Source organism: Eumetopias jubatus, unplaced genomic scaffold (genome assembly GCF_037043125.1).
Source record: "Eumetopias jubatus isolate StellerSeaLion01/CBP00866 unplaced genomic scaffold, mEumJub1_p1.0 scaffold_8, whole genome shotgun sequence".
Taxonomy (NCBI): domain Eukaryota; kingdom Metazoa; phylum Chordata; class Mammalia; order Carnivora; family Otariidae; genus Eumetopias; species Eumetopias jubatus.
Genome location: NW_028274814.1, coordinates 84,301,133 through 84,328,465, shown reverse-complemented (window position 1 = coordinate 84,328,465; position 27,333 = coordinate 84,301,133). Strand labels below are relative to the sequence as shown.

The following is a 27,333-nucleotide window of genomic DNA, read 5'->3' as shown; positions in this document are numbered from 1 at the left end:
AGGGGAGAGTAGCCGAGCGCCGAAAGATTCAAGTCGGAGAGGCGCGGTCGCGTGCGGTGGGTAACTCAATGACTGCCCCTTCATCTGCATCTGATTTGCAAACTAGGCGCACATTGGACACCCCACGTGCCCTGGCACATCTGCCCCTAGTGCCAAGTTTTGCCCGGCCCCTACTAAGAGAATACTGTTTTTAACCTCTCAGCATTCTTTGCCATTCCTGCCAAGTGTAGGAATGGGGAGGGGCGAGGAGGAGCTTAATAATGTCAATTTTTAAAATCTCTCTTGGAGGTATTCTGAGGTCAGTCACCTAAGCAACGCTACAGATGCCGGCCGACCTCAGAGAAGGACGTCACACTTCTTGACGTCCCTGCACCAGCTTCCCTTCTCTCCTCCCACCTTGTTTTGGATTATCTCACTACATATTCCAGTACCAGCGCACCTCCCTCCTGCAACATGCTCACGCTCCAGCCTTAAGAAGTCCCAAAAGTCATAATCTTTTTTCAGAGTTGTATACTTAAACACTTTATTGATGTATTTAGAAAAGTGGAACCATAAAGGGGCAGGATTTCACCCCTCACAACTCTTGGCAACCCAGAAAGTCAGTAGAAAGTTGCACATACACTTTTCTTACACATATCCACACACATTCTCTGAACACTCCCAAGAAGAAAAGCAAAATAAAATGGTGATATACATTAGAAGTGGAGGTGGGGTAGGAAGAGAAGAGTGCTTGTCTACAGAATTTCCCCCCCTTCTAGCCCCCTGCTCCAGCAGCTCTCAACTCCTGGCACAACAGGAGTTATATAACATAGTGTCAAAGGAGAGTTGGTGCCTGCTTGGGATATGTGCAATGTGTGTATCTATGTGTGGTTTAGGAAGGCATAGTACAGGGTTGTCATCCAAGAAGTGATGATGAAAGGAAAGGTTTTTCTGTAAGGAGGGAAAAGGATGGGTATGGAAAGAGGTTGAGAAAATGATTCTGGGAGTAGGTAATTCCATTTCACCTTCTCATGGGGTGACACGGACGTGGACACGGTGCCAGGCATTGCTGAGCACACCTCGCAGGTTCCAGATTGGGGCCACCGTGTCTGGTTGCACATTGTAGCTGTCATCTACAGCTTTACAAACAATGTTCAATTCCTTTTTCCCAGCTGGCACAGGGGCTTGCAGCTGCCATAGCCTCCAGGCCCAGGCCTTTCGGGGGCGCTGTTCCTCTCCATCCAGTTCAGCCACCTGCCAGGTTAGGCCCCCATCCAGAGACACATCCACCCTGACCACAGCCCTCCCACCACCACTCCATGCATAGCCCTTGATAGTCACCTCCCCTGATTGTACCGTCTCCCCATCCTTGGGCTCTGTGATGGCCGACTGGACTGGAAGTTCCTGAATAGATGGAGCTGAGTCAAAATCTACTGTGTCCCAGTCCACAGATGGAGAGAAGCCTTTGTAATCCCGCCGCTGCCAGTGACTGTAACTTTCCTCTGGTTCCACACTCACTTTGCCCAGCCATTTGACATGGCGGGCACCCACCACACCAGGAACCACCACTCGCACAGGGAAGCCATGGTCACGAGGCAGAGGCTGCCCATTCATCTCATATGCCAACAGGACCTCAGCTTCAGGGTCCATGGCCCGAGCCAGAGGGATGGATGCTCCGTAGGCAGTCCCTGTGGGGTCTGAGTCCAGTCCCTCAAAGCACACGTGGGCCTCAGTTTCACAGAGTCGGTGACCAGCCTTGGCTAACACATCACAGAGGCGTGCCCCAGCCCAGCATGCAGTGCTAATGGCCCCTGTATTCCACGCCAGACCTTTTACTTCTTTGAACCGAGTCATCTCAGAGCGACGGTTGCCGGCGCACTGAAGAGTGACTGTGATCTCGTGCTTAGGGAACTGGTACAAGTCATCCAGGGATAGGAACAGTGACTGACACCCAGGTGGCCCTACTACATGCAGGCGATAGGTTTCTGGGTCCAGGTTAGGTACAGGCAGATGGTTCCGGGTGAAGAAGATAGGGTTAGGTGTGATATAGTTTTCTGTCAGCAGTTCAGGGGGGGGCTCTGCATTAAAGGGGCGCTGGCTATTGACCTTCAGGGCTGGGTGACGTATAGGATCATCAGCATAAGGGTCAGAGGTCTGCAAAGTGGAGGGTGCCTTGTCTTCAGGGCTCAGCTCCCCGACCTTGTACTGAGCCAGTAGCTCACGCACATGGGGCTGGTCATGAACAGCATAGAGGGCCCAGAAGGGCTCTAGAGGACCCCCTGCTGCTAGCATCAGCTTTGATGCCCCTCCTGGGTGTAGGTCCACAAATTCTGTAACATCAAACACCTCACAGCCCAGAGTCACCCAGATCCTAGTCTCAGGGCTGCTGTGAGATCTTACTTCCTCTCTCGTGTATATGTGTGGTGACTTCTCAGCAGCCTGCAGGCAGGGCAGGGGTAAGGCAAAAAGAAACATAAATAGTAAGAAGGAATCACTCTAGTTCACCCTGACCCAACCCATAAAGTCATGGCCACTGTGAAAGAGAGGTAGCAGACTCCATCTTTACTCTGCAGGAAGACAGTATCACCATGGACTGTGTGTTAATAGCCTGGGTTGGTTGGGGAGCTTAGTAGGGCCCCTCTGTTCTGACAGTGAAGTCCCTTCCTTCCCCACTTACCCTGCACCGGTGGTCATGATAGGCCAACACTGTACCAAGGCCTAGCAGAGTCCCCATGACTCTCCATCCCCTAGGGCTGGAGTTATCACCAGAGAAGGCAAGGCGGGGGCACTGGGGCTGAAGTGAATCATTTGTAGAGCAGGCCCGAATGCAGAGCCTTGAGGGGACTGACTGGAAGCTGAAAGAGAGAGAGGTCTTCTTAGTAGCACAGTTCCGATCATATGAAAGAGACAGTGAAGGCCTGGGGTTTACCAGGTTGGCCACTGGTTCCTTCAGTTAGGACTTTGTTTGTCCAGGGATGGGTGGGGCAAATGGGTGAGTTATGGTTTTCCCTTTCCTCCCCGGTAGTCACCATCTCAACTATCTTATCTGGTAGATAAAACAACATAAAGATACTGGGGGTGGGAAATAAGGGATAGGAGACGAGTTCTAGGATCTGATGGCCTACCTGCAGGCCTGTCGGAGATGTGAGATGACAGCCCTGTGCCGCAGCATTGTGGCAGACCTGTGGGAAAAAGATTCCAGGATCAAGATAGGGAGTTCTGGAAGGGGATGATATTAGGGCAACTTGAGGAAACCAGTGGAAGAAGGTAAACAAGGAGCTCCCCAGCAAATGAGGATACTTTTTCTGTGGTAATGAGGCCAAAGGATGGGGGAGAGAGAGAGAGAGAGAGAGTGTGTGTGTGTGTGTGTGTGTGTATGTGTGTGTGTGTGTGTGTATGTGGGTGTGTGTGTCCAAATGGGTCCTTAGAGAAAACCTAAAGGACTTCAGAGAGACTGTGCTGACAGGACGGAAGGGAATGGGGCTGGAGGGAGGGGTTGGTCTTCTAGAACCACCTATCTCCCATCCTCTATTCTCTACTTTGTCCACTACAGAGAACAATGTTTGGGGCCAAGGGCCTAAAGGACAGAAGCCAAAATATCTACAGTCCAGTCTGCTGGTTTATTATTTCCAAAGTCAGCAGAGGACAACTGAGGGGCAGACTAACTTGGATAGGGAAAAAAAGGTGAAAAAGGTAGTGGTAGCCTAATGGGATGAACGAGCTCAGATTCTGGAGTCGAACTGTTTTGGGTTTGTGAAACCGGCCCGGCTACTAACCAGCCCCATTGCCTGGGCAAGATACCAAGCCTCTCAAAACTGTGTCTCATCTATGAAATGAGATCTACCTAGCAGAGTAGCTGTGAGGAGCAAACAAGTAATAACGTTGTCTTTGAAGGCCTTTCAGTCCCCTCCTTTCCTCTACCACCTTAGGGAAAAAGAAAATAGAACCCAGCTGGGAAGTGGACCCCAATCCAGGGTCCCCACCCCTACTTTGTCTATGCCATTCCTGTGAACTCAGCAAACTGGGAAGTAATGGCCACAGTGTCAGGGGATGGGCTAGGGAAGAAGTAATTTTTCCACTCTGCCCTGCAGCAGTTCCTTCCTCAGAGCACGGAGCAGATCACTGACCCCAGGAATGCCAAAATAGGGAAGAGTGAGAAAAGTCCCAATTGCTGGTGAAATGCTACAGAGGGGGGTGGGCAGGGAAACTGCAAGGGCGAGGGCAATAGGAGCAGGAGCAGAGTCTGCATTTTACCCCTGGGCCTTGAGATCCTTCCTCTCCGCCCCACCTGCCCTCGACGCCAGCAGCCTACTTATAATAACCAGGCTGGAGTGGTGCAAGCAGGGCTGACTTACAGGTGAACTTGGTTAGCCCAGGGTCCCCGGTTTGGGAGAAGCAACCTTCGGCTCCAAAACAGATGCCACACCCCTTGTGCGGGTAGTGGCCCCTCACTCCCCAGGGGCACTTTAGGTAGGAGGGTATATCCAGTCCCAGAGCACCAGCACCCAGTCCCCTGCCACTGCCCAGCTGCTGGCACAACAGCGTCTCGTAGCAGCGCACCGCGCCCCCAGGAGCAGCTGGGCAGCGGGAGTGGAGGCGGTACTGGCAGTTTTTGTTCGAACCCACGGGGTTCGGAGCACTCCCAGGTCCCAAGGCCCCGGCCATCGCCCAGGTTACCAGCCCTTCCTCCACCTCTTCTCTCTCCCAGCCCCCCAACCCCCTTACCGGGTTCGGCGTCCGCTCTGCCGCTGGTTTACCCGCCCGGCTCCAGACGACGGCTGGCAAAGGGGCGGGGCCAGCACCGTGACGTTGGTCCAGAGTGAAGGACCACTTTCGCCTCAGCTCGTCCCCCAGCCATTGGCTGGCCGCGGGCCGCCTCCCAGCTGCTGTGCCCGCCTCCTGAGCCTGAGGCAGGCAGGGCGCCACGAGGGGAGCTCCGAGCTAAGGCTGGCTGTTTTGTTTCCATCCCCGCTCGACAAGGAATGGGACCCTCACCGTTGTCCGGAACTGGGCAATGGAAGGTGACGAGAACTCCAAAGGTTGGGCTGAAGGTGGGAAGTTTTGAGATGCCCCCACCCTGCCCCTACAGCTGAGACACAAGGTGCGTTCACTGAAGAGGCCTCGAAATCCAGTCGTCTTTCTCCCGGCGGTGAGCTCCGCCTCTACCCTGTTTTTGACAAAAGTTTGTGTTGCAACTACAACAGCCTTGTTTGTCTTTTAGTGAAAACAAGGTCAAGCGCTCAATTCTCTTATATCCAACAATAAGAGCTGGAGTGAAGCCTAAATAGTGGTTCAAAGACTTTGAGTTCCCTTGGACTTGCTGATTTTCTTACCAAATTATGGAACCAATAATATAGCTAGCCATTTTTTTCCTTAGTTAAGTCAATTAAAAAATCATTGGTCATAACGAGAGCAATAACATAACACCCCAAAGTAGGATTATAATCCCTCATAATCTCAGAGTAGAGAGCACAAAGACGACGTTTGCAATTACCCTTTATTGTTTGGTGCGGGACTGAAAACTTAGTTATTGGCTGGCTGTGAACCTGGGGCAAGCGTGTCCACACTGCCCCCTAGAGCTCAGAAGGTTGAACTACAACCTTTAAGTGAAGGTTTTCGTCTTTAATTTTGGAAGATCATTTCCTCTCCCTTTCTGCTCTAAAGTGAACTAGAGCTTTTGCCAGGAATCAAGGAGCCTTGGAGGGAGTACTAAGAGATAGAAGGAAAAGGGAATTGACAGGTAAAAGGTGATTTTGGCCTAGAGTTTTTGGAAATAGAAAGACTTCCAACTCAGCTGTGTTCAATTAAATCTCTGGCGAGGTGTGATGCCCAACCTATCCTACCAGCCTTGAAAAACAGGCTCAGCCCAAGGTTACAGAGAAATCAGTTAGGGACTGTCTGAAGCCACAGGATAAGACTTCTCCCTAATAACAGTATCACCTTGTGTGCCCCACACATACTTTACATAATTAACCTTTAAACCTCAACTTTTTTTCATTTTACAGAAGAAACTGAGGCAGACAGCAGCTAAGTAACTTGATCAAGGCCACAGCAGGTAAGTTAGCAGATGGGACTGCAATGCCAGCTCTGTTTGACGTCAGTCCTCTTTCCTGTCCTTCCGCAACAATACCCAATCTTTCTCTGTATCATTCTCCCCTATCCACCTCCACTTAGACTGTGATGGACTGAAGGGCTTCACGTACAGTAGCAAACAACAGGAGATCTAGGAGAAATTTTCCTGTTGGGGTAGAAGCCACATGATCAATTAAAAACACAAATTTAATGATTTTTTTAACCTTCTTTAACATGGACCCCTCTGAGATACTAACAAGGCAATGCACCCTTTTGCTGGAGAAATGCACATAAACTTTTGCATAATACTTCAAAGGATTCACAAATACCACCTCTGCCTCCAGTCTCATCCGTTGCCTGCCCAGAGATCCATAGACACCCCTCTCCCCTGCCAATATATATTTCATTAAGAGGCCTAAAAAGGAAGCTAGGTCGGATTTGATGAGCTCTCTAGTGGCCCAGGAATAGGAGTTTAACAGCAATAAAGGGAATATTTTCCAAATTGGGCTATGTCATTATTCAAGAAAAGATTAAAGGGAATAAGGAGATACCAAGATGTAGGAGAGGGTGTATTTCTGATTCAATAAAACATTGGATGCCCTTTCTTCCAAATTTCTTGTATCAAATAGCAAAAAAAAAAAAAGAAAAAGAAAAAAGAAAAAAAAGCAACACTCCAATACACTTTTCTTTTCTTTTTTTTTTTTCCTTTTTTACTTACATTAAATACATCGGTAAATCAGCAGTCGCATTCTGTTACCACGATTGTTATGTTGGGAGAGGAAGAAAAGGGGAAAAAGGCAAATGCTTTCTTAGAAGAAAAAAAAAGGACACCCCCCCCAAAAAAAAAAACTGATCAGAAAAAAAATGAAGAGCTGGGAAATAAAAAGTAAGATCCCCAAGCCCAAGAGAGCTCAAAGGAAAGCAGAAAAGCTGGTAGGAAATAGAAGGAAGGCAGCAGATAGGCCCAGAAGCTAAGGCCAATCCTGTTCCTGAGGGGGCTGGGGAGGGGAGAAGAAGCCTGGAGAAATGGTTTCCCAGCCCCAAGGCAATGAAACACTTCACTCCTGTTCCATGGGGAAAGATGCACAGAGACAAAACAAAACAAAACAAAACTTCATTTCTAAGGAATTTAGGAGAGCTATCCCAGTTCTTCCACTGTAAGGATGCACTGAGTGCTTTGGGAGGCTGGTGGGTGCTGGGAAAGGAAGGGGAACATGTGTGTGTGTTTCAGGGCCACGGGAACTAAGGCTGCCCCTGGAAAAGGAAGGGAAATGAGTCTTAAGTGGAAGAACCTAAGCTGGGTCCTTCAGAGTCTCAGCTCCAAGGATTTTTCAGCTGCTCTGGGACAGAAGGCAGTCTGTAAACCAAAGGGTAGAAAGGTTCCAATCCTAGGTCACTGTGACCTTTCCTATCTTACTTCCCCCAATTTTCCCAAAACTCTGGGCTGGAACAAGGAGTTTAGAGTTCTCTCTTGCCTTGATGGCTTCCCAAAGACATCCTAAAACACCTGATGAAGGATGTGAAGAGTGGCCAGAGATTTAGAAAGGACCCATGTCCCCTGGTGATGTGAGACAGCTGTGATGGACCTTCAGTGCCAGTTGTCCCCTATCCACGGGAACAGGTGTTACAGTGTGAGGGGGCCACAAGTAGGCCTCTGTGGTATTAGCCCCTAGTGGTACGTGGATTAAACCACCGGCTGGGGGTGGGTATGAGGATAAGGATGGAGGGACTAAACTGAAGATACTAACAAAGGAGAAAAGATATAGGGCCTGATGGGAGGTGGAGGACAGAACAGACTATACAGTGGGAATAAAGATCATACCTATTTACAGGGAAGTAGAAAAGACATGGTAATGGGTGGATCATTGAACATGAACCTTAGGAAAGGACAGGAAACTCCTCCCTCTTGCCTGACCCCTCTTCACTCCCACACCATGGCCTAGGCTATCCTGAGCCTGCTCTCTAGTTGCTCAGTTAATCACCCAGGAAAGGCAAACCTATACTCGAGAGCTAGGTTGGCAAGAATACAGGTTAAGAATCAGAGTTGGAGGAAGCAAGCAGTGGAGACTGGGCTTGAGTAGCTGCCACTGGTCCTGTTCTCTACAGCCCCTCCCAAAACCTCATATATATACTACCTTGGGTTCCATTTAATTAAAAAGGTGAGAGGGCAGGTAAATCAATCAAAACCCCCCATAACACAAGTATCCCAAGTGAACTACCACCAATTAAAGTGCAAACTGCAGGGGAATATAGTGGCTGGGGCTGGGGCCATCTAAAGGCCAGAGGAGGGAAAAATGCATATGTATAAATCAGAGGATGGGTATCAGAAACTGGTCCCTCCTCTAATTAGATCACAGCAGAGCCAAAGATGCAGGCAACCAGTGAAGATTCTTTGGAGGACTCTGGGGTCCAGAGTCTCCCCCACTGTGGGGGAGGAGCTACCTAAGAGGCTGGGTGAGGGGGAAATTAGGCCTTGGAACAGTTCCACAGCCAAAGGTGACACTGCATCTCCACCTTCTCCACCTCTGCCCAGTTAGCTAACAACACAACTACCCAGTCCCCGAGAGCTTGCCTTCCCTTTCTCACCTCTACCTAGAAACACCCTCCACAAGGCCAACTCATGGAGACTGCAGTGTTTTCAAATATGAGAAACTCCAACCAAAAAAAAAAAAAAAAAAAGAGGACCTGTTTCCTTACTCCCTCCTGCTCTGAGCCTTAATGTGACTGAACTGGAAACCTCCTTCCTTAGTTCCTGGGTTCACCACCTTCTCCATCCTGGGGAGAGGAGGAAAAGGGGATCAAGAACAGGGATTGACCAAAAGCAGAAGGGGAAGGGGCAGGAGACAAAAAATGTTTTCTGAAAAAATGAGGAGGAGGAAGAGGAGGAAAGGTAAGTAGGTCACTGTCTTGCACCTATAATACAAAGTGAAGAAAGTTTGTTTTGGAAGGTAAGTCCTGGGGGATCTGACCCCCAAGCCCCACAGTAGGGGTAGGAGGCCAGTGGCAACAGCTGCCTGGTGTTGGTTGCTGAAGCGTTAAAAAGTGCCATGACGGAGCTGTCAGGAGGCAGCCCTTGGGAGCCAGGGCTCAGTGTGCTGTTACCGTAGGGGCTGTGTGCTGAGGGGTGGGGGTGGAGGTTATTTCTTAGCTCTCGTGCTAGCTCCATACTTGTTTGCTGCTAGCCACCCCCTCAGTTGCTACAACACTGGCTCTTGTTCTGCTGGGACTGCTCATGGAGATCCACGCCTCGGCTTCGGCCTGCTGCACCCCCCAGATTCTGGGGTTCACTCTTTGGCAACTTCTTAGCTAGAGATAAAAAGAGAAGGGAAAAAAGTATGGTCGATTTTACTCATCCCTCCAAAGGACTATGGGTAGGGGAGAGACGGGGAAGGGAGAAATCTGAGAGATTAAAAGAACGTTTTGAAGAGGGGAAGGTTCACTTGTAAACTACACTGAAGATGAGGGGGCTAAACCCGCAGCCAAAGGACTGAGGTCATAATGGAAAGTTAAGATATTTCCATACCTAAAGTTTTCACAAGAGGAGACACTCCCCTCTACCTTTATGACTTGGGTTAGTGATCTTGTCTAGAGGCCAGGGAAAAAGACAGGAAGATCCCAGGCTGCTCTGACCTTACCTATTGCCAGGAAGAGATCGTTCACGTTCATAGCTGTCTTGGCTGAAGTCTCCATAAACAATAAGCTGTTGTCATCTGCATAGGCCTGGGCCTCCTGCAAGGGGTGGGTGTACCAGTACTCAGAATATAGGGTAGAACAAGTATTGCCTTTCCACTCCCACGTAGCACCAGAATTCCCATGTAGCACCAGAGCTAGGCAATATCCTAGGTTCCCTCCCTTTAACTGCCCCTCTGAGCCAGCTGGTCCTGGACTCATATTTTGGTGACAACTCCCTCAAGGATAACTCATGGTCTAGACAACTTAATCCAACAAGCAGGTGTCAGGAATCTTAATTATGAGGGAGAAGGTGAGTTGGTTGGGGGCTTTTTGAATAGTCCCTTACCTCAAATTCAACTGCTCCCTCTTTCCCATTTTCAGATCGGTACCCCCATAGCTGGTATTTCCCTACCCCTCTGCTCTGCAATTTTCTTCTGTCTCCTCTAAAATCTCCTGGCTGTCATTAGGGTCACAGTGTTGCTGTATTTAGCTTGGTGTGGAACTGGGGAATGAGATGATAAATGTCCTCAGATGAGGTTTTGAGAGGGCAGGTTTATGAAAGAAAAAAAAAAGGTCCCAAGCACAGAGGGAGTGTGTTACGGAGGGATTCTCTGGGCCATCTTACTTCATACTCCACCATGCGCTTATTGGCCAGGTCAGCTTTGTTCCCCGCCAGGGCAATAACGATGCTAGGACTGGCCTGTCGCTGTAGTTCCTTTACCCATGTCTTTGCTCGGGCGAAGGTTTCCTAGGAAAACATGAGAAGAGAGGAATTGGCCAGAATGACTGCCAATCCAGGTCCATCATCTTCAAAACCCAGTCTCAAAACTCACCTCTCCCAGGCAGGCTTCCCTCACTGAAACCACTTGTGTCTTTGTAATTCATTACCTCAGGCTTACCAGCACTTGGAAGTGTAATTTATATTCTTATTTTGCTATTTCAAGAACCAGCTTTCTCTTCCACCCCTAACTTAATTCCTCTAAATAAAAGCAAGAGAATTTTCTCAGCCCACTTACCTGATTAGTAATGTCATAAACCACAATGGCAGCTTGGGCACCTCTGTAGTACATGGGGGCCAAGCTATGGTATCGTTCCTGCCCAGCTGTGTCCCAGATCTCAAACTTGACCGTTGTGTCATCTAGACAAACAGACTGGGTGAGGAAGGCCGCTATGGATGAGAGAATGGAGGGGAAGAAGTTGTAAGTAGGAGGGTCAATGGGAAAATACCAGCCCCCTTCACAATATTTCCAATTTCTGTCTAAGACCAGTCACCACCCAGGTCATTGAGCTAAGGAAAAGGTTTTGCATTCCCCTCCTTATGTACAGGTCCTAGAAGGAGGATTAAGATTGCCCTTGGCTAAGTCCTTCCTGCCAGAAGTTCCTCTACCTAAGGAATGGGGGCACATAAACTATGAAGGTTAGGGAGAAGAACTGACACTTATACCAGTCATCTCTCTTCTAACCCAGACAGGGGAGTAAGAGATGATGACAGAAAATAAGCTTCAGGTAGAGGTCACATCAATAATTAATTAGAAGACTTATAGCCTGATGGCAAATCCCACTATTATCAGTATTATTTGGCTATTACTTTTTTATATAATCTTCTGCTGGTCCAAGAACACATTTCCAAGGTGACTAGTAAAAGCAGGGAAGGAGTAACATGGGAGTTCTCATAAAAGTTCTTTTACTGAACTAGGGCCCTATTTTGGGAGTAGCAGAAGGTAGAAGGTAGCAAAGGTGGGAAAGGCAGATGCCTTTTATCTTTTGTATTTAGTTCTAGCCTCTCTTTTACCAGGTATGTGCATCAGAATCATCTAAGGAGCTTTTCCCAACATACATGTCTATACCTCCACCAATCTCACTCTATTTCCAATACTAATCAGTAGATCTAGGGTAGGGCCCAAGCATGACAGGATGAAAATGCTCCCCAAGTGATTCTGAAATACATTTTTGATTATGAATCACTGCTCTAAACCAACCCTGCTCAAGATGACACTCAACTGAACTTCAAATGGATTAAGAAAAAAGTGGGATGAAGACAAACTGAGATTTAAAAAATTAGTGATTTTCTTGGTGTGCAATGGTCAACCTTTCTAATTTTCTTCTAGGAAGCAAGGAGACAAACATATACCTACTTTTTGTCATTATGGCAGTTTTTTTGTTTTACAAAGGATTTCCATTCCAAGGAGCTAAAAAGTCCAGCTCCACAGACAGGTACCTAGATCTCCCTTCAAAAGCCTCACTAAACATTGAACCTCTTCTTTCCCTGAGGTACTCACCTCCAATAGTGCTCTCTTGGTACTCATGGAACTGCCCTTTGACAAAACGTAATACCAGGCTAGACTTCCCCACTGCAGATTCACCCAGCAGGACCAATTTGAACTGGCATATTTTGCTGGCCTGGGGCTGCCCATTGGGCCTGGCTGTGCTTCTGCTAGTCATGGCTAGATTATCAGAATGGGAAAGGGTGGAGGGAGGGGGATGCCACAAAGCGGCAAAGGGGGGAAGGGGGAAGGGGAGGGGACTTCAGACTTCAACAGTCCTGCAAGAAAAAAAAAGTGGGTATAATTAAACACAGGGACATTGCAGCTGCAATCCATTTTAGAGAAAAGATAAATCTCTTCATTTCTTTGCTCCTAGGAAGACTTAATTAAAATCAGCCACCACAGCAGCAGCTCCTTCTGCCCGCGGGTCCTGTCCCCATGCTTTAATAAACCACCATTTTGCACCAAAGACATCTCAAGAATTCTCCCTTGGTCATCGGCTCCGGACTCCACCCCACTGAACTTCGCCTATATCCCAGAACCCCATCATATGGCACCCAAACATGGGGCTTTGAGTCTTACATCTGGACTCAGCTTCCATGGAAAATTGGACACCACTGGAAACATTGGTTATTTTACCAAGGCTTTGACTGGAATGTCATATTTGAGAGAGACATGCATAGACTCAGATGACCCAGCAGCTTTAAGGAACTGAGGTTGACTTTATGAAACCTGGAGCCATAAAACCCCTTGGAACTGTTGGCCTGATACCTTGCTTAGAGTTCCCAGCAGCCTCACCAGTGTCAAGACTTCTTCACCGCCATAACTTCCAGCTAACAGATGATCCTTTCCACTCAAGGAGGTTCATCGATGTTGACAGCGTTGGATTCAGCTGCCTCCCCCTTTTGTAACTCCCTTATACATTCCCCAGCTGACCAATATTGACCCATAGGTAGGGACATCTCTACGCCCCTGTTCAGCAGGAAGACATTACAGAGGATGAGACCTTCCACCTTCAACAACCTTAAAGATTTAAGAGTCAAATTGTTCAGGGGGGAATGATAAGGGAACAGAAGGCAAGCTGAGGACAAAGCAGAAGCTGACACCCCACAACCCACCCCCCTATGGGATATATATATGACATTCCTCAGGCACTTCTGGCTGCCCTAAAGGAAAAACTAACTTAGAGAGTTTCCCTCATTAACAAATGTCTTAGCAATCTACAAGAACAAAGCATTTGATACTATCATCAATAACCTAGCTTCCAGAAGGAAATGTAGATACAGTTAAAGACTTTATAACTTGCAGCCCATCAACAGATACTTGAAGTGGGCAGAGTGTAATGTTCCTGCAGGAAGTTCCCAACTATCTTCATGTGTAATGCCTGACTAGAGGGGTAAACAACCTTAACAATGGCAAGGCCTCCGGTATCCTGTGAGTCTTCTTTAGCATAGAAAGTTCTTTTGGAAACCTCCCTTTTTCCTTACCTCCGCCAACCCCACAGTATATTATCAGCCACCGCTCACAACCCCGGGGCAGCTGTTCTTTCTGCCCACGGGTCCTGTCCCCGTGCTTTAATAAACCACCATTTTGCACCAAAAAAATAAACAAGTAAAATAAAATAAAATAAAATAAAATCATCCATCATTAAAAGGTTATCCCACTGACAGCGTCCCAGGCAACTGACACTCAGTGGCAAGAATGGGGAACAGTAAGAATTGCATCTGGGGGCGCCTGGGCGGCTCAGTCGGTTAAGCATCTGCCTTTGGCTCAGGTCACAATCCCAGGGTGCTGGGATCAGGCCCTCTCTCTCTCTCTCTCAAATAAATATATATTAAAAAAAAAAAAGAATTGCATCTGAAGTGGAGTTTGCCCTACTACATAATCCTCAACTGCCAAGGGAGCTGAAATGGAGAGACTGAAAACTGTGTGAAATAAGTTTATTTCCCATTAATTCCCCACCAGGTCAATTTTTTTTTTAAAGATTTATTTATTTGAGAGAGAAAGAACATGAGTGGGAGGGGCAGAGGGACTCCCCACTGAGCCTGGAGCAGCACACAGGGTTCGATCCCACAACCCATGAGATCATGACCTGAGCTGAAACCAAAAGCCAGATGCTCACCCCAGGCCCCCCACCCCAGGTCTTCAAAAAAACAGCAAACCAATCAACTTTTGAGACATCCCCCACCCCTTTTCAGAGGGGGAGAGGGGCAGAGGGAGAGGGAAAGAGAATCTTAAGCAGGCTTCAAGCCTAGGACGGAGCCTGACAGAGGGCTCCATCTCCCAACCCTGAGATCATGACCTGAGCTGAAATCAAGAGTCAGATGCTTAACCGACTGAGCCACCCAGGCACCACCAAACCAATCAACTTTTAGTTGGCCTGAAGAACACCCAAATGCACCCACAGGTGCCCTAGATCCCCAGTATCCTGGTGCTGTCCTTCCCCCTGACCCCCATCTTTTTTCTAGCTTTCAAAATGAAAGATTTACTCTAGGGGTATGAGAGGAGTCACCCCTCCCTAAGGGCAGGGGTAGCTTCTGGTTCCGTATCCTTCATATATAACCAGTAGTCTTCTTGACATTTCTGAAACCCTAACCATGGTTTATTTGCCAGAAAATCTGTCCTTTCTCATTTCTGGTCAAAGGTGAGTAGAAAAATAGACCACAGACAACAGACCACATTCAGCATCCACTCTTTCACTTTGCTCCTGCCACCTCTCCAAGTGTGAGAATCTATCAAATCGAAGAATCAGTAGGCCTGACCTACTCTCAACTTGCAGCTGTCTTCCAGGTGCCTAGGGATTAGATAACTCTCCACACTAAATGGGCCTAACAGCTGTAGCCCTCCATATTAGAGGCAAAGAAAGAGGGTGTACCTTTTAAACACATGCAGGAGTCTCAAGAGGATGATGTGGGTTTTTTTTTTTTTAAGATTTTATTTATTTTAGAGAGACAGAGCGTGGGGGGTGGGGGACAGAGGGAAAGGGGGAGAGAGAATCCTAAGCAGACTCTGTGCTGAGTGCAGAGGTGGACACGGGGCTTGATCCCAGGACGCTGAAATCATGACCTGAGCCGAAATCAAGACTCAGACGCTTAATCGACTGAGTCACCCAGGCGCCCCATAGGGGTAAATTTTCAAGCAATAAACATCTGATGAAAATAAACTGAACTACCTATCTTTACCTTTCGAGAGGCTTGGAAAGCTGGTGGTGGAGGAAGAGACAGAGGCTGAGACTTTGAGAGTCTAATCATCCAAACCTGAATGTATTTCATCATTCTGACTCGGAGGGGAAAGGGACTATGAGATTCAAAGGAATTAGCATGATCAGAGCATGCAAAACCTCTGTCCAAAACCTAAGTATTACTTGGGTTGTACCTTGTTCAAATTAATCTTTTCTTTCTCCAAGGTTGATTCTAGTAACAATCTGTAATTCTAGTAAAGCTAGAAAAGACAGTAAAGACAGACAAGCAGAAAAATCATACAGGAGGCAGTGCAGAGGAACAAAGACTGTCCAATTCATTGGGTGTATTTTTACAGTTCTGCTTACTAGCTGTGAAGCTTTGGGCAAGTTACTGAATCTGTTTGTGCATTCATTTCATCTGTAAAATGGGATAATAGCCTTATGAGCACTTACTTCATAAAACTGATGTGAGAATTAAATTAATTTTTTTTTTAAAGACTTCATTTATTTATTTAACAGAGAGAGGCACAGCTAGAGAGGCAACACAAGCAGGGGTAGTGGGAGAGGGAGAAGCAGGCTTCCCGCCAAGCAGGGAGCCTGATGTAGGGCTTGATCCCAGGACCCTGGGATTATGACCTGAGCCGAAGGCAGACACTTAACGACTGAGCCACCCAGGTGCCCCAGTAACAGAAATAACTTAAAGTATTTGACAAGTGCTCAATGAATATTAAGCTACTAATCATTACTAATGACATCAAGAAAACTTCAGAGCCTTGCCTTCCACCTTTATAAAATGGAAAAACTGCCTACCTCATAGGGTAGCAATGAAGATTAAGGAAAAGATGTGTTTAGCATAGTGTTAAAAAATAAGTATTGCTATTTAGTGGCCCTGATTCACAGAAAAGATCAACTTAATATATTAAAGTATATCTCAATATTAATTTTAACTAATATAGTCCTAAAAAGCAGGCTTGATAAGAAGTAGAGGAAAAAAACAGAAAAAACAAAAGTGTAAAGAGGAAGTTAATAGGGGAATGAGATAGAAGTGAGAACTCAGAAAAGTCCCAAAGTAGACTGGGTTAAGATAGAGGAATGTAAGAAATTACTCTGATTCTACTGGGTATTTTATATTCCTCAGGCCAGTGAGTCCTAAGATTCCAGATATACATAGGCTATTTTGTGATGAAGTTTTTGGTGATTTATGATGAAATGATAATAGAGACGATATAGCAAGTTTTTCGTAAAGCTAAATTTATTCAAGAAAAAAAATTTTTTTTAAAGTAGGCTCCATACCCAGCATGGAGCCCAACACGGGGCTTGAACACACGACCCTGAGATCAACACCTGAGCTGAGATCAAGAGCTGGGCACTTAACCAACTGAGCCACCCATGTGCCCCTAAATTTATCCAATTTAAAAGAATATTCTTTATAACAAGATCTCTAAATTCTTTTTTTTAAAGATTTTATTTATTTATTTGTCCGAGAGACAGACAGTACAAGCAGGGGGAGCATCAGGCAGAGGGGGCAGCGTCCCTAACTTCTTACTTTCTTAGTATTAATTTCCTCTCAAAGGTAAATATATATATCATATGAAAAAACCTCTGAGACCTATTTTTAAAAAGTTGTAGAGGGGCACCTGGGTGGCTCAGTTGGTTAAGTGCCTGACTGTTGATTTCGGCTGGGTTCGTGATCTTGGGGTGGTGGGATCGAGCTCTGCGTTGGGCTCCCAACTCAGTGTGTAGCCTGCTTGAGATTCTCGCCCTCTCAAATAAACAAATCTTAAAAAAAAAAAGTTGTAGAACAAAACACATGGTTAGATCCTATTTCTGTACAACAAAATTCTGTATAGAAAACAGTATGGGAGGGGCACCTGGGTGGCTAAGTCGTTAAGCCTCTGCCTTTGGCTCAGGTCATGATCCCAGGGTCCTGGGATCAAGCCCCACATCGGGCTCCCTGCTCAGCAGGAAGCCTGCTTCTTCCTCTCCCACTCCCCCTGCTTGTGTGCCCTCTCTCGCTGTCATATAAATAAATAAAATCTTAAAAAGAAAGAAAGAAAACAGTATAGGAGGATACATACTCAACCTCTGAGGACAGTGGGATTGAGGGTGGTATGTGAAGGACTCAGATTTTTTTCATTCTATACAATTTTTTTTAAACAGGAAATATAAATTTTTAATTTTTTTAGGAAATATATTTAAAAGCTTTCTAGGGGTGCCTGGGTGGCTCAGTCGGTTGAACGTCTGCCTTCATCTCAGGTCATGATCCCAGGGTCCTGGGATCGAGCCCCACATCAGGCTCCCTGCTCAGCGGGGAGCCTGCTTCTCCCTCTCCCTCTGCAGCTCCTCCTGCTTGTGCTCTCTCTGTTAAATAAGTAAATAAAATCTTAAAAATAAAATAAAAGCTTTCTAAATAATTTTTAATGCTTTAAAAAATAATGGTGTTGATAGGCAGTAGTAAGCTTTCTAAACACCCGTATATGGGAAAGCAAAAACTCTCAAATTTAAATTAGCTGGTCCAGGGGTACCTGGGTAGCTCAGCTGGTTAAGCCTCTGCCTTTGGCTCAGTTTGTGGTCCCAGGGTCCTGGGATTGAGCCCCGTGTCAGGCTCCCTGTTCTGCAGGGGAGTCTGCTTCTCCCTCTGCCCCTCCCCCTGCTCGTTTTCTAATAAATAAATCAATCAATCTTAAAAAAAATAAATTAGGGACGCTTGGGTGGCTCAGTTGGTTAAGCACCTGCCTTCAGCTCAGGTCATGATCCGGGGGTCCTGGGATTGAGCCCCACATCAGGCTCCCTACTCAGCAGCTTGCTTCTCCCTCTCCCTCTCCCCACTGCTCCTGTTCTCTCTTGCTATCTCTCAAATAAATGAATAAAATCTTTATTTTTTTTTAAAGATTTTATTATTTTTGTCAGAGAGACAGATAACATGAGCATGAGTGGGGAGGGGTAGAGGAAGCAGCAGACTTCCCACTGAGCAGGGAGCCCAACACAGGCCGGATCCCATGACCCCGAGATCATGACTTGAGCTGAAATCAAGAGTGGGAGGCTTAATCAACTAAGCCACCCAGGTGCCCCTTATTTAGGTTCTTAACCACCAGTCACAGTTCTTTAGCTCTTTTCATTCTCAAACTGTGGGACCAGATCCCAGGACCCTGAAATCACAACCTGAGCCGAAGGCAGACACTCAACCGACTGAGCCACTCAGGTGCCCTAAATGAAATCTTTAAAAAATAAATTAGTTGGTCCACAAAATCCTAAATTCTGGGAACCAGTACTGCAAGAATCAGTTAATTAGGTTTTTTTTTTTAGATTATTTATTTGAGAGAGAGCACTTGCGAGCAGAGGGGAGAGGCAGGGGGAGAGAGAGAATCTCAAGCAGACTCCCCACTGAGCGTGGAGCCCAAAACAGGCAGGATCCCACGACCCCAAGATCATGACCTGAGCTGCAATCGAGTTGGAGGCTTAACCAACTGAGCTACCCAGGTGCCCCTTAATTAGGTTCTTAACCATTAGTCACAGTTCTTTAACTCTTTTCATTCTCAAACTGTGAGCTGTAAACCAACAGTGACCTTGAAATCACTTGGTGGATCATAATCAGCATATTTGGGGGAAAAAAAAGAAAAAAGAAATAGAATAAAAAATAACAAGTAAACTGCATATAAGAATCATTTTGTGAAAATGTTTCACTTTATGTACACACACTGAATTATGGTATGAAATGTTTTATTATGGGTCATGATAAAAAAGAAGTTTAAAAAACACTGCTTTGGAGAGGCCTGACAATGAAAGATGGGTTAATAAGAATGGGAGAAAGTCAAGTTTCTGTGCAGCCTATAGGCTATGGTTACTATTATAGCACTTCTAGATGAAATGAAGCTGAGGGCTGAATATAGCTCCTCAGGGGTCAGAGGATTCTCCAACCCTGCTACTAAAGTTATGACGCAATTATGAAAATGGAAAGCTAAACTATACCGGGGCAGTCCCATGTGGTGTCAGTAAGGGCTTTGGAATCAAGCAAGGTTGAGTTTTATTCTCTGCTTTGCCAGTTGTAACCCACTGTGATCTTAGACACTTAATTCCCTTTGCCTTTCTGAGCCCTAGCTTCCTTATCTGTAAAGATCTTTGGGGAGGGAGGGGAGTAGGAAAAAGTAGTAAAGAACAGAATTTTAATTCAATTACAAACTTCTGGGTACATTTAAGAAATTTCTTTCTCTTGGGGCACCTGGGTGGCTCAGTCGTTAAGTGTCTGCCTTCGGCTCAGGTCATGATCCCAGGGTCCTGGGATTGAGTCCCGCGTCGGGCTCCTTGCTCCTCGGGAAGCCTGCTTCTCCCTCTCCCACTCCCCTTGTGTTCCCTCTCATTGTGTCTCTGTCAAAAAAAAAATAAAATCCTAAAAAAAAAAAATAAAAGAAATTTCTTTCTCTTAGAGTTTCTCAGAATTTGTGAGGAATTATTTTTTAAAACATATTTATGTGGCACTTCATATACATTGTTTCATAACAAAAGATAGGCCATCGTAACGCTACACACTTTAGAAAACAGATGACACCATAGGAAAAAAAACTACAGATGATAAGCTGAGCAAGTTTCCTTTAGGTGATATATATATGCTATACTCTTTTTTTTTAATGTTTTATTTATTCATGAGAGTCAGAGAGAGAGAGAGAGAGGCAGAGGAAGAGGGAGAAGCAGGCTCCCCGCCTAGCAGGGAGCCCGATGCAGGGCTCGATCCCGGGACCCTGGGATCATGACCTGAGCTGAAGGCAGACGCTTAACCATCTGAGCCACGCAGGCGCCCCTATATGCTATACTCTTAATACACAACAGGAAAAGTTACTAGATTCTTTGACTTATTCACTCACATTTTCTTTCTTTTTTTTTTTTTGAAGTAATCTCTACGTCCAAGGTGGGGCTTAGGCTCACAACCCCGAGATCAAGACTCACATGCTCTACCCACTGAATCAGCCACGCACCCCAATTATCTGCTCACATTTTCATCTATATCAAAGCATGTGATCCAAGGGGCAGAACACTAACCCTCAATGTTACTACTTTACAATAAGAAAACATGGGAGTTAGAATGGACTGAATTCTCATAGACAGACACATGGCTCTAGGCCTGGGAAAACAGTAGGGAGTAGGGGAAATGTGGAGATAGGAAACAGTCACAAACACATTCATGTTGCAAAACCTCTGTCACACACCCCCACCCCCAACAATAAACTCAGCCAGAGCCCAGACACAATCAGCAAACTTTTTGCTACTAAGCAACCTTGGATCTCACAGATTAGGAACTACTGGGTTAGAAAAAACTACCTCCTGGGGTGCCTGGGTGGCTCAGTCATTAAGCGTCTGCCTTGGCTCAGGTCATGATCCCAGGGTCCAGGGATCGAGCCCCGCATCGGGCTCCCTGCTCAGCAGGAAGCCTGCTTCTCCCTCTCCCACTCCCCCTGCTTGTGTTCCCTCTCTCGCTGTCTCTGTCAAATAAATAAATAAAATCTTAAAAAAAAGAAAAAACTACCTCCTACCCCAGTGTATCACCTCAATAATATGTCTTACCTTCCCTGTTCACAGTAATTGATGGGATGCCCATCACTGTGCCTTGATCTTTAATCTCAACATGCATATAAGGGTATCATGTTTTTTATGCAATAGCTAGGCTTTCAAAAGATCAGGGGTACAGAAGTGAAATATACATAAGATTCAAACGATTTGGGGCACCTGGGTGGCTCAGTTGGTTAAGCGGCTGCCTTCGGCTCAGGTCATGATCCCAGGGTCCTGGGATTGAGTCCCGCATCAGGCTCCCTGTCTGTTTCTCCCTCTCCCTCTCCCTGCCACTCCTCCTACTTGTGCTCGCTCTCTGTCAAATAAATAGTAAAACCTTAAAAAAAAATTCAAATGATTTCTAGTGGTGATTTTTTTTTTTTTTTTGCTAAGAGTTGACAATAGGCCAACGATCCATTCAAAGACAAAAAATAAGCCACAGCCACCCAGCCAAGTGGTGTGATTACCTTCAAACCTGAGGCAAAAAAAAAAAAGGACAAGGAAGTTATTCTTCCCTTCAACCCTTTCAGTTTGGAAGAGGAAAAAAAATCAGATTTGACTTCCTTTCGATGTGCAGCTCTACAAAAAACATTTATCAAATGACCATTAACTAGGGAGGACTTAGGGATGGCCACAGCATCAGCCCACTGGGGAGGGGTAAGGTGGAGGATGAAGGGGCAAGTTCTTGAGTGTGGGCAGCACCCCAGCATCTCAGGAAAGTATAAATAGGAAAGGTTTCTTAGCTTGCTGATCCCAGCTAGAACAAGACTATTCTTCAGGCCCCCCTCTACATGATATCTTTGAGTCTCTATGTCAACCACATTATGAAGCCTTTAGAAGTCTATTACCTATTAAGAGAGACTAACTTCCAGATATATAGCCCCTGGAGTCTAGCCCATACCCAAATGTCAGCCCCATAAGATCAGTTTCCCAGTTAAGAGGCAGTCTAGAGGTCTAGTTCCGTCTCTGTATTTTACAGGTAAGGAAACTGAGGCACATATTAATCAACTTGCCAGTATTACCATACAGACAGCTATTACAAATAATGTTAATCAACTTGCCAGGTGTTCTCATACAGACAGCTAAATCTCCTTTTAGCAAGTACTCCTAATTTAATACACCACTATACCTCTTAAGGAAGCAGGAGATGCTAACTCTGAATTGAACTCTGGAAAGGACACCAGGGCAGAAAGAAGAGTTCAGACTGATTAGTTTCTGCCTCTATTCAGTTTAGATAATTACTTCCTTGGGACTAAAAACAAGGTAGCTAGACCCAGGCCTTCCCTGAGAACTGGATTCCAGTTCCATAGTCTTTTAACATAACTTTCTCATTACTATGCATCTCTAGAAGGTCTTCACCAACCGTGCGAGGATGGTTGAAATGGAAATAACTTAATGGAAGATGATAGGGAAAGAGTGGTAACTTTTACAAGGGTCTGTGGACCTTGGGCCTAATCTAAGAGATTTACTGATTAGGGAAGACAGGGCAAAAGCCAGTACATACCTTCAACTCTCAACCCAAAATTACTAAAATTTCGAACTGAGAGTTCTACTACTTGGCTCAGCTCTTTCATTGTGTTGATCCAAGATTAACTAATGAGTCATGGTCTTAAATGAGAGTCCTTCCACTTCTCCCCACTCTCTCCCTTATATTTCCCCAAAAGGTAAAAAGCATGCTTATCTCTTATCAGCATGGTAGTACAAGTTCTTTATTATTGACCTAGAAAAGTTAGGAATGCCCTTCCTCACTTTGTCTGCCTAGTAAACTCCTAATTTATCTTTTAAGGCTAAGCTTAAATGTCACCTTCTCTGTAAAATTGCATAATTACCCTCTCACCCTAGCAGAATTCATCACTGCTTCCTCTGGGGTCTTGCAGTATTAAGATGGTATTTCTGTCACAGCACTTACTACATTATATAAGTTAATTGTGTGTGTCTGTTCTGCTGAACAATGAACTGCTCAAGAAGTGTGACTATTGGGGCGCCTGGGTGGCTCAGTTGGTTAAGCGACTGCCTTCGGCTCAGGTCGTGATCCTGCAGTCCCGGGATCGAGTCCCGCATTGGGCTCCCTGCTCGGCAGGGAGTCTGCCTCTCCGACCCTCTTCCCTCTCGTGCTCTCATTCTCTCTCTCAAATAAATAAAATCTTTAAAAAAAAAAAAAAAAAAGAAGTGTGACTATTTTGTTTAATGTCATTTTGACTCACAATGCCTGGTCCCTAGTAGGTGTTCATTAAGTGCTCCCTAAATTAATTAATGCTAAAGCAGTCCTGCTTCCCTCCTTCATCTATTCCTCCCCTTCTGTGTCATCTGGATAGCTTCTCACTCAGTTCCATTTGGGAATGTTTTTAATAGTCTTCAGAAAACCAATTCTCTCCCTGGCCTCTTTGTGATCTCCCTTGGATGGAGGGCCCCCTTGGGACCCAGCCCACAAAGTACTGTTGCAACTCACATGGGCTAACTGCTTTTCCTGTCACCCGTTACTATGCTCAGATGGCCTAATCATACCCAATATGCAGCCCTCCCACCCTAACACTGAAGCAACTGTGGCTTAAAGTTCCCTGAGTTTTCAGTTAATGTTAATTGTTCAAAAACTTTGGGACATTATCTCTATTCCTGAACTTGAGAAACACAAGTTAAAAAAAAACCCAAATCATCAGAGCTAGAGGACATTCTGAAAAGGTACCCACTGCCCCTAAACCACAGCCACAATCTGGCCCAGAAATCTGCATACACTTTGCTCACCTGGTTGGCACCTTACTCAGCTCAGTTACTGTTCAATGACTAAATCTTTCCTACAACACTCTTGGGAAGTGGGAGTGTATTGTGTAGGGTTTTAAGGTATCCTTCCTCTTAGAGGGCTGTTGCATTTCCTTATTTTAAGTTCATCGTTCTAACACTTTGGTTACTTTCCAATCTGAAATGCTTTAGGATTAGGGAGCAGTCTACACACTTGCTTCTCCTACCCTATGCCTCCTCAGAAGTCAAATTCGTATCAATGCATACAAACAAGCAAACTATAGAAAAGCAATCCTTGCTCCGGGGAAAACTAAGAGTTACAAGTATAACTTGTAATCAAGTATGACTTGAAGAATAAGGGGAAAGCACTCTTCTCCAAATATAGTTTTTAACTCTAGATCTGTGTCAGATTGTTTCTTGAAGGTAGACTTTGATTAAGAGGAAGGTCGAGGGACACCTGGGTGGCTCAGTGGGTTAAATGTCTTACTCTTGATCTCAGCTCAGGTCTTGATCTCAGGGTCGTGAGTTCAACCCTGCTGGGCGTGGAGCCTACTTAAAAAAAATTTTTAAAAAATAGGAGGGTGGAAAAGCAAAAAAAAAAAGTATAGAAGAAAGGGACAGGTATACCAGCAGGATGTAGAAAATGGCAAAGCCTATAGAAACAACACACACACACACACACACACAATTTTCTCTAGGACTGGCTTTGAAGAAGGAAAATAAAAACTCCTTGGGGTACATAATCAAAGTTTCTGGGGGCACTGTACAAAGGCTGGGCACACTAGAGCCTTCTAAAGCCAGTAAGGACAAATTCAATTAATAAGGTAGTAGAATGAAATGTCCCAACTGTACTGAGGTTTTAGAGGAAACAATTTCAAATCCAGAGAAACTTGAGAGTTTTCTCACATCACTACAGAAAGACAGATACAGAGGCCCTTTAGGAGAACCATCATCATCTTTTAGGTTAATGAAAGGACAGTCATATAATCTGAACATGCACAGACCATGAACCAGAAGATAGAGGTCTCAAATTCCTCACTTTAGCAAAGATCCAATAATTCTCCTAAACAAATGATTCACCTAATGTTCCTTTCCTGCTCATAAGAGAGAAAAAAGTACTGGCCATCTATTTGGGCATTTCCTAGGATACCCAGTGCACAACTGGGGGCAGGGGGCACTGTGTGTGTGTTTTAAGGATAACCTAGAGTACACCTATTTGTCTGATTTTGATAGAAGGAAGACAAAATGAGCGTGAAAGGAGCACAATAAATAACAGAGTATCATTCCAGAAGGGAAAACTGGAAAGAATGCGAGGCCAGAGTTTGGTGAGAACATGAAAACAGAATTGCCTTTGGTGGCACATCCCCAAAGCAAAGTGAGATTAGTCTGATCTGCTGTCTCTAGTCTCTGACCTTTTTGGACAAATGAGAGAGGAATATATGGGAAGATTTACACTTTGTACACTTCTGTACATCCTATTTTAAAATATGTACATATTACTTTTGTAATTCAGAGGAAATGTAGTTATAAAATACATTTGTGTAAAAGGAGGAAGTATAATAAGGGAAAATCCAATAAACTCCAATCTATGGGGGACTAAAGAAGTCAGCAGACCATTAAAAATATATGGGGGAGGGCAGACTCCTGTGTTTTAGTAATCCATCTTCTTTTTCTCTACTCACCCCCTTCCTCAAATGCCTCACTGTTGAGGCATTTGACCCAACTTTCTAATAGCCCAGAAACCTGGCCTCATGAAGTAGACAAAGAACAGGGGTGATGCCAACCTTCTGGAATGGAATTTCTCACTCTTCCTCAAATCCGTTCCTCAGTGATATCACCTCTTATTTCCAGGCTTGGTTCCACCTAACCATTACCTGCCTGGGAAATACCCAAGTGTAAGTCCCACAAAGTTTCACCAACTATGGTCAGAAGATCTTGTGGCTGGGGATCTCTAAGCCCCTTTCAAGTGCGGATAATAAAATCACTGATCCCCTGCTTCTAGATCAGAGATACAGTATCCACCATAGACCAGATTATTAAGCGAGAAAGAAACAAACACACCCCAAATCCAACTTCTTAGCTCTTTCACAGGACTGCACCCTAACCCAGCTGAGACTGGTAACAAGAAACAGATACTGCACCCTAAACCAGTTCAGGCCAAGGGAAAGTGTAGGGGCTGAGTCTGGAACAGCGAACAGCCACAGAATTTTTTTTTTTTAACTTTTGTCTTCATTAGCTACCCCGGGAGTACCCAAAAACTTCAGGTTACCACATCTCGATACGAAGAGGAACAAAAGAGTGGGTCCTCCAAGACCCAGATCCTCCGACCCACCCTTGAGCATTCCCAGAAGCTCCCATAACTGATACCAGGCCCTGGGGCCACTTCTCCAACTAGTCTTCTAGATTAGTAAAGCTTTTGTCTTTTGCCTCCGTTCTCCCTCAATGAACCCAAATCCCTCTCGGCTCAACTCAGGGGCACCCTAGTTATTTTTATAATAGTCACTTTCCCTGAAGAGAATGCCCCTTACCCAACTAGGAAGCCTTCTCAGGCCCTTCCAATTGGTCATTTCGAGACCCCCAACCGGGTTACCCTCGCAGACCGGGCGTCAGGTTTGACCCCTCCTCACCTCCCGGCAAATGGGCTTACCTCACCCATGGCCCCAGCCCTTTCCCCCAGCTCCTCCCTCTTCAGCGCTGTTCAGTATGAGGCCTGCCTCTGCCCTCACACAGCCCGGGGCCTCCCGCGCTGGCCCCTGGCCCGCCAACAGAACCCGGCCGCCTCCAGGCCTCACCAACTTCGGGCTCCCAGCCCGCCCGACCCCCTCCTCAGCGCCCCCATTAGGCCTGCCGGGGTCCGGCCCCCTGCTCCCCTCTCCAGTGGGCCACTCTGACCCCTCGCTGAGGCCCAGACCCGCCTCTGCTCTCAGGCCAGGCTGCTCTCCTCTCCCGGGCGCCTCCGCCCCTGCCCTTGTAGGCTCCATCAGCCCGGTACCTGGGGCTCCGTCTCCCCCGTCGGGCCCAAGCCTGTGTCGAACAGACAAACAGCTGCAGCTCAACCAAACCCTCCTGCCCCTCCTCCTCCTCTCGTCCTGGGGCGGGGGCCCCAGCCAATAGCACGATTACCCGCCTACCATCAAGGGTGGGCGATGTGCGCACTAATCCGCCAATCCTCTGGAGAAAGGCGGGCCTCTTCCGGCGCTCTCACCAACGAGTACGAGCGAGGGACTGGACAGGCGGGGCCCCAGACCAATATAGAGAGGGAAACTCTGAAGATGGACGAGGAGAGGAGCCATTAAAGAGCGAGCTTTCTGAAGCGGAGGGCGGTGCACTGCTGATAGGCGTACATGTCAACCAATAATATCTCGACACCCTCATGACCCCGCCTTCTGACTCATAAACATCTAATCAGGTGAGTGATGGAGGCGGGTCAAAGTGAAGCTTTAACCAGTACTGGGAAGATTCGAAACTTGAATGGCAGGCAAGGCGGGGTTGAAAGAAGCCTTAGGAAGGCGGCTGCCGACCTTCGCCCCTCCCCCTGGATTTGGCGGGGGCTGACCCTCGGGCCCTGCCCTCTATGACAAATTGGCGGCGGAAAGAGAAACATCTCACCTGAGGACCCGGAGCCTGGGAATTTAAGTGGCACTCTCGTCGATGCGGCCTCCTTTTTGTGGGGCCCCAGAGGACAGGAATTTTTGGGGTGGCCGACGCCGGCGGTCTGAGATGTTTTTTGGTGGGGCTGAGACCGAGGCAACTCCAAGAAGTGGTAGCTTGGGGAGACTTTAACCCCTTCCATAATTTGTCATACAGACAATTGATATATTCTGAGTCGTATATAAATGTGATTAAAATATCTTTAGAAAACTGTGATGTGCAACAAAAAGGAAAAAC

At 46.2% G+C, this 27,333-nt stretch overlaps 2 protein-coding genes and 1 long non-coding RNA gene across 3 annotated transcripts; 1 reads left to right on the top strand and 2 right to left on the bottom strand.

The window, feature by feature from the left end:
• Nucleotides 1-508: 508 nt before the first annotated feature.
• Nucleotides 509-6,615, bottom strand: SUOX (sulfite oxidase). The gene is made up of 4 exons (XM_028110810.2): nt 4,705-6,615; nt 3,105-3,161; nt 2,657-2,834; nt 509-2,418 (listed from the first exon to the last, which is right to left on the bottom strand). The coding sequence occupies exons 2-4, from the start codon at nt 3,149-3,151 to the stop codon at nt 1,009-1,011; spliced, it is 1,635 nt and encodes a 544-aa protein (XP_027966611.1). The 5' UTR covers nt 3,152-3,161; nt 4,705-6,615; the 3' UTR covers nt 509-1,008.
• On the top strand, nt 4,882-13,991 carry LOC114214938 (uncharacterized). Its single transcript, XR_003610515.2, has 3 exons — nt 4,882-5,080; nt 5,985-6,034; nt 12,364-13,991. It is a non-coding gene; the product is annotated as an uncharacterized LOC114214938 (long non-coding RNA).
• On the bottom strand, nt 6,742-26,518 carry RAB5B (RAB5B, member RAS oncogene family). The gene is made up of 6 exons (XM_028110811.2): nt 26,438-26,518; nt 12,003-12,265; nt 10,740-10,891; nt 10,349-10,471; nt 9,687-9,780; nt 6,742-9,357 (listed from the first exon to the last, which is right to left on the bottom strand). Exons 2-6 carry the CDS (start codon nt 12,163-12,165, stop codon nt 9,242-9,244), a joined length of 648 nt encoding a protein of 215 aa, XP_027966612.1. The 5' UTR covers nt 12,166-12,265; nt 26,438-26,518; the 3' UTR covers nt 6,742-9,241.
• Nucleotides 26,519-27,333: the final 815 nt, after the last annotated feature.

Bases quoted from the DNA above. Each gene is read 5' to 3' on its own strand.
- SUOX (XM_028110810.2), bottom strand. From the start codon at position 3,151: ATGCTGCGGCACAGGGCTGTCATCTCACATCTCCGACAGGCCTGCAG. The intron at 2,835-3,104 runs GTAGGCCATCAG...TCTCTCTTTCAG, and splicing joins CATCTCCGACAGGCCTGCAG to CTTCCAGTCAGTCCCCTCAA. The intron at 2,419-2,656 runs GTAAGTGGGGAA...CCCTGCCTGCAG, and splicing joins ATCATGACCACCGGTGCAGG to GCTGCTGAGAAGTCACCACA.
- RAB5B (XM_028110811.2), bottom strand. From the start codon at position 12,165: ATGACTAGCAGAAGCACAGCCAGGCCCAATGGGCAGCCCCAGGCCAGC. The intron at 10,472-10,739 runs GTAAGTGGGCTG...ATGTTTTCCTAG, and splicing joins TTTATGACATTACTAATCAG to GAAACCTTCGCCCGAGCAAA. The intron at 9,358-9,686 runs GTAAGGTCAGAG...TTTTATCTCTAG, and splicing joins CGATCTCTTCCTGGCAATAG to CTAAGAAGTTGCCAAAGAGT.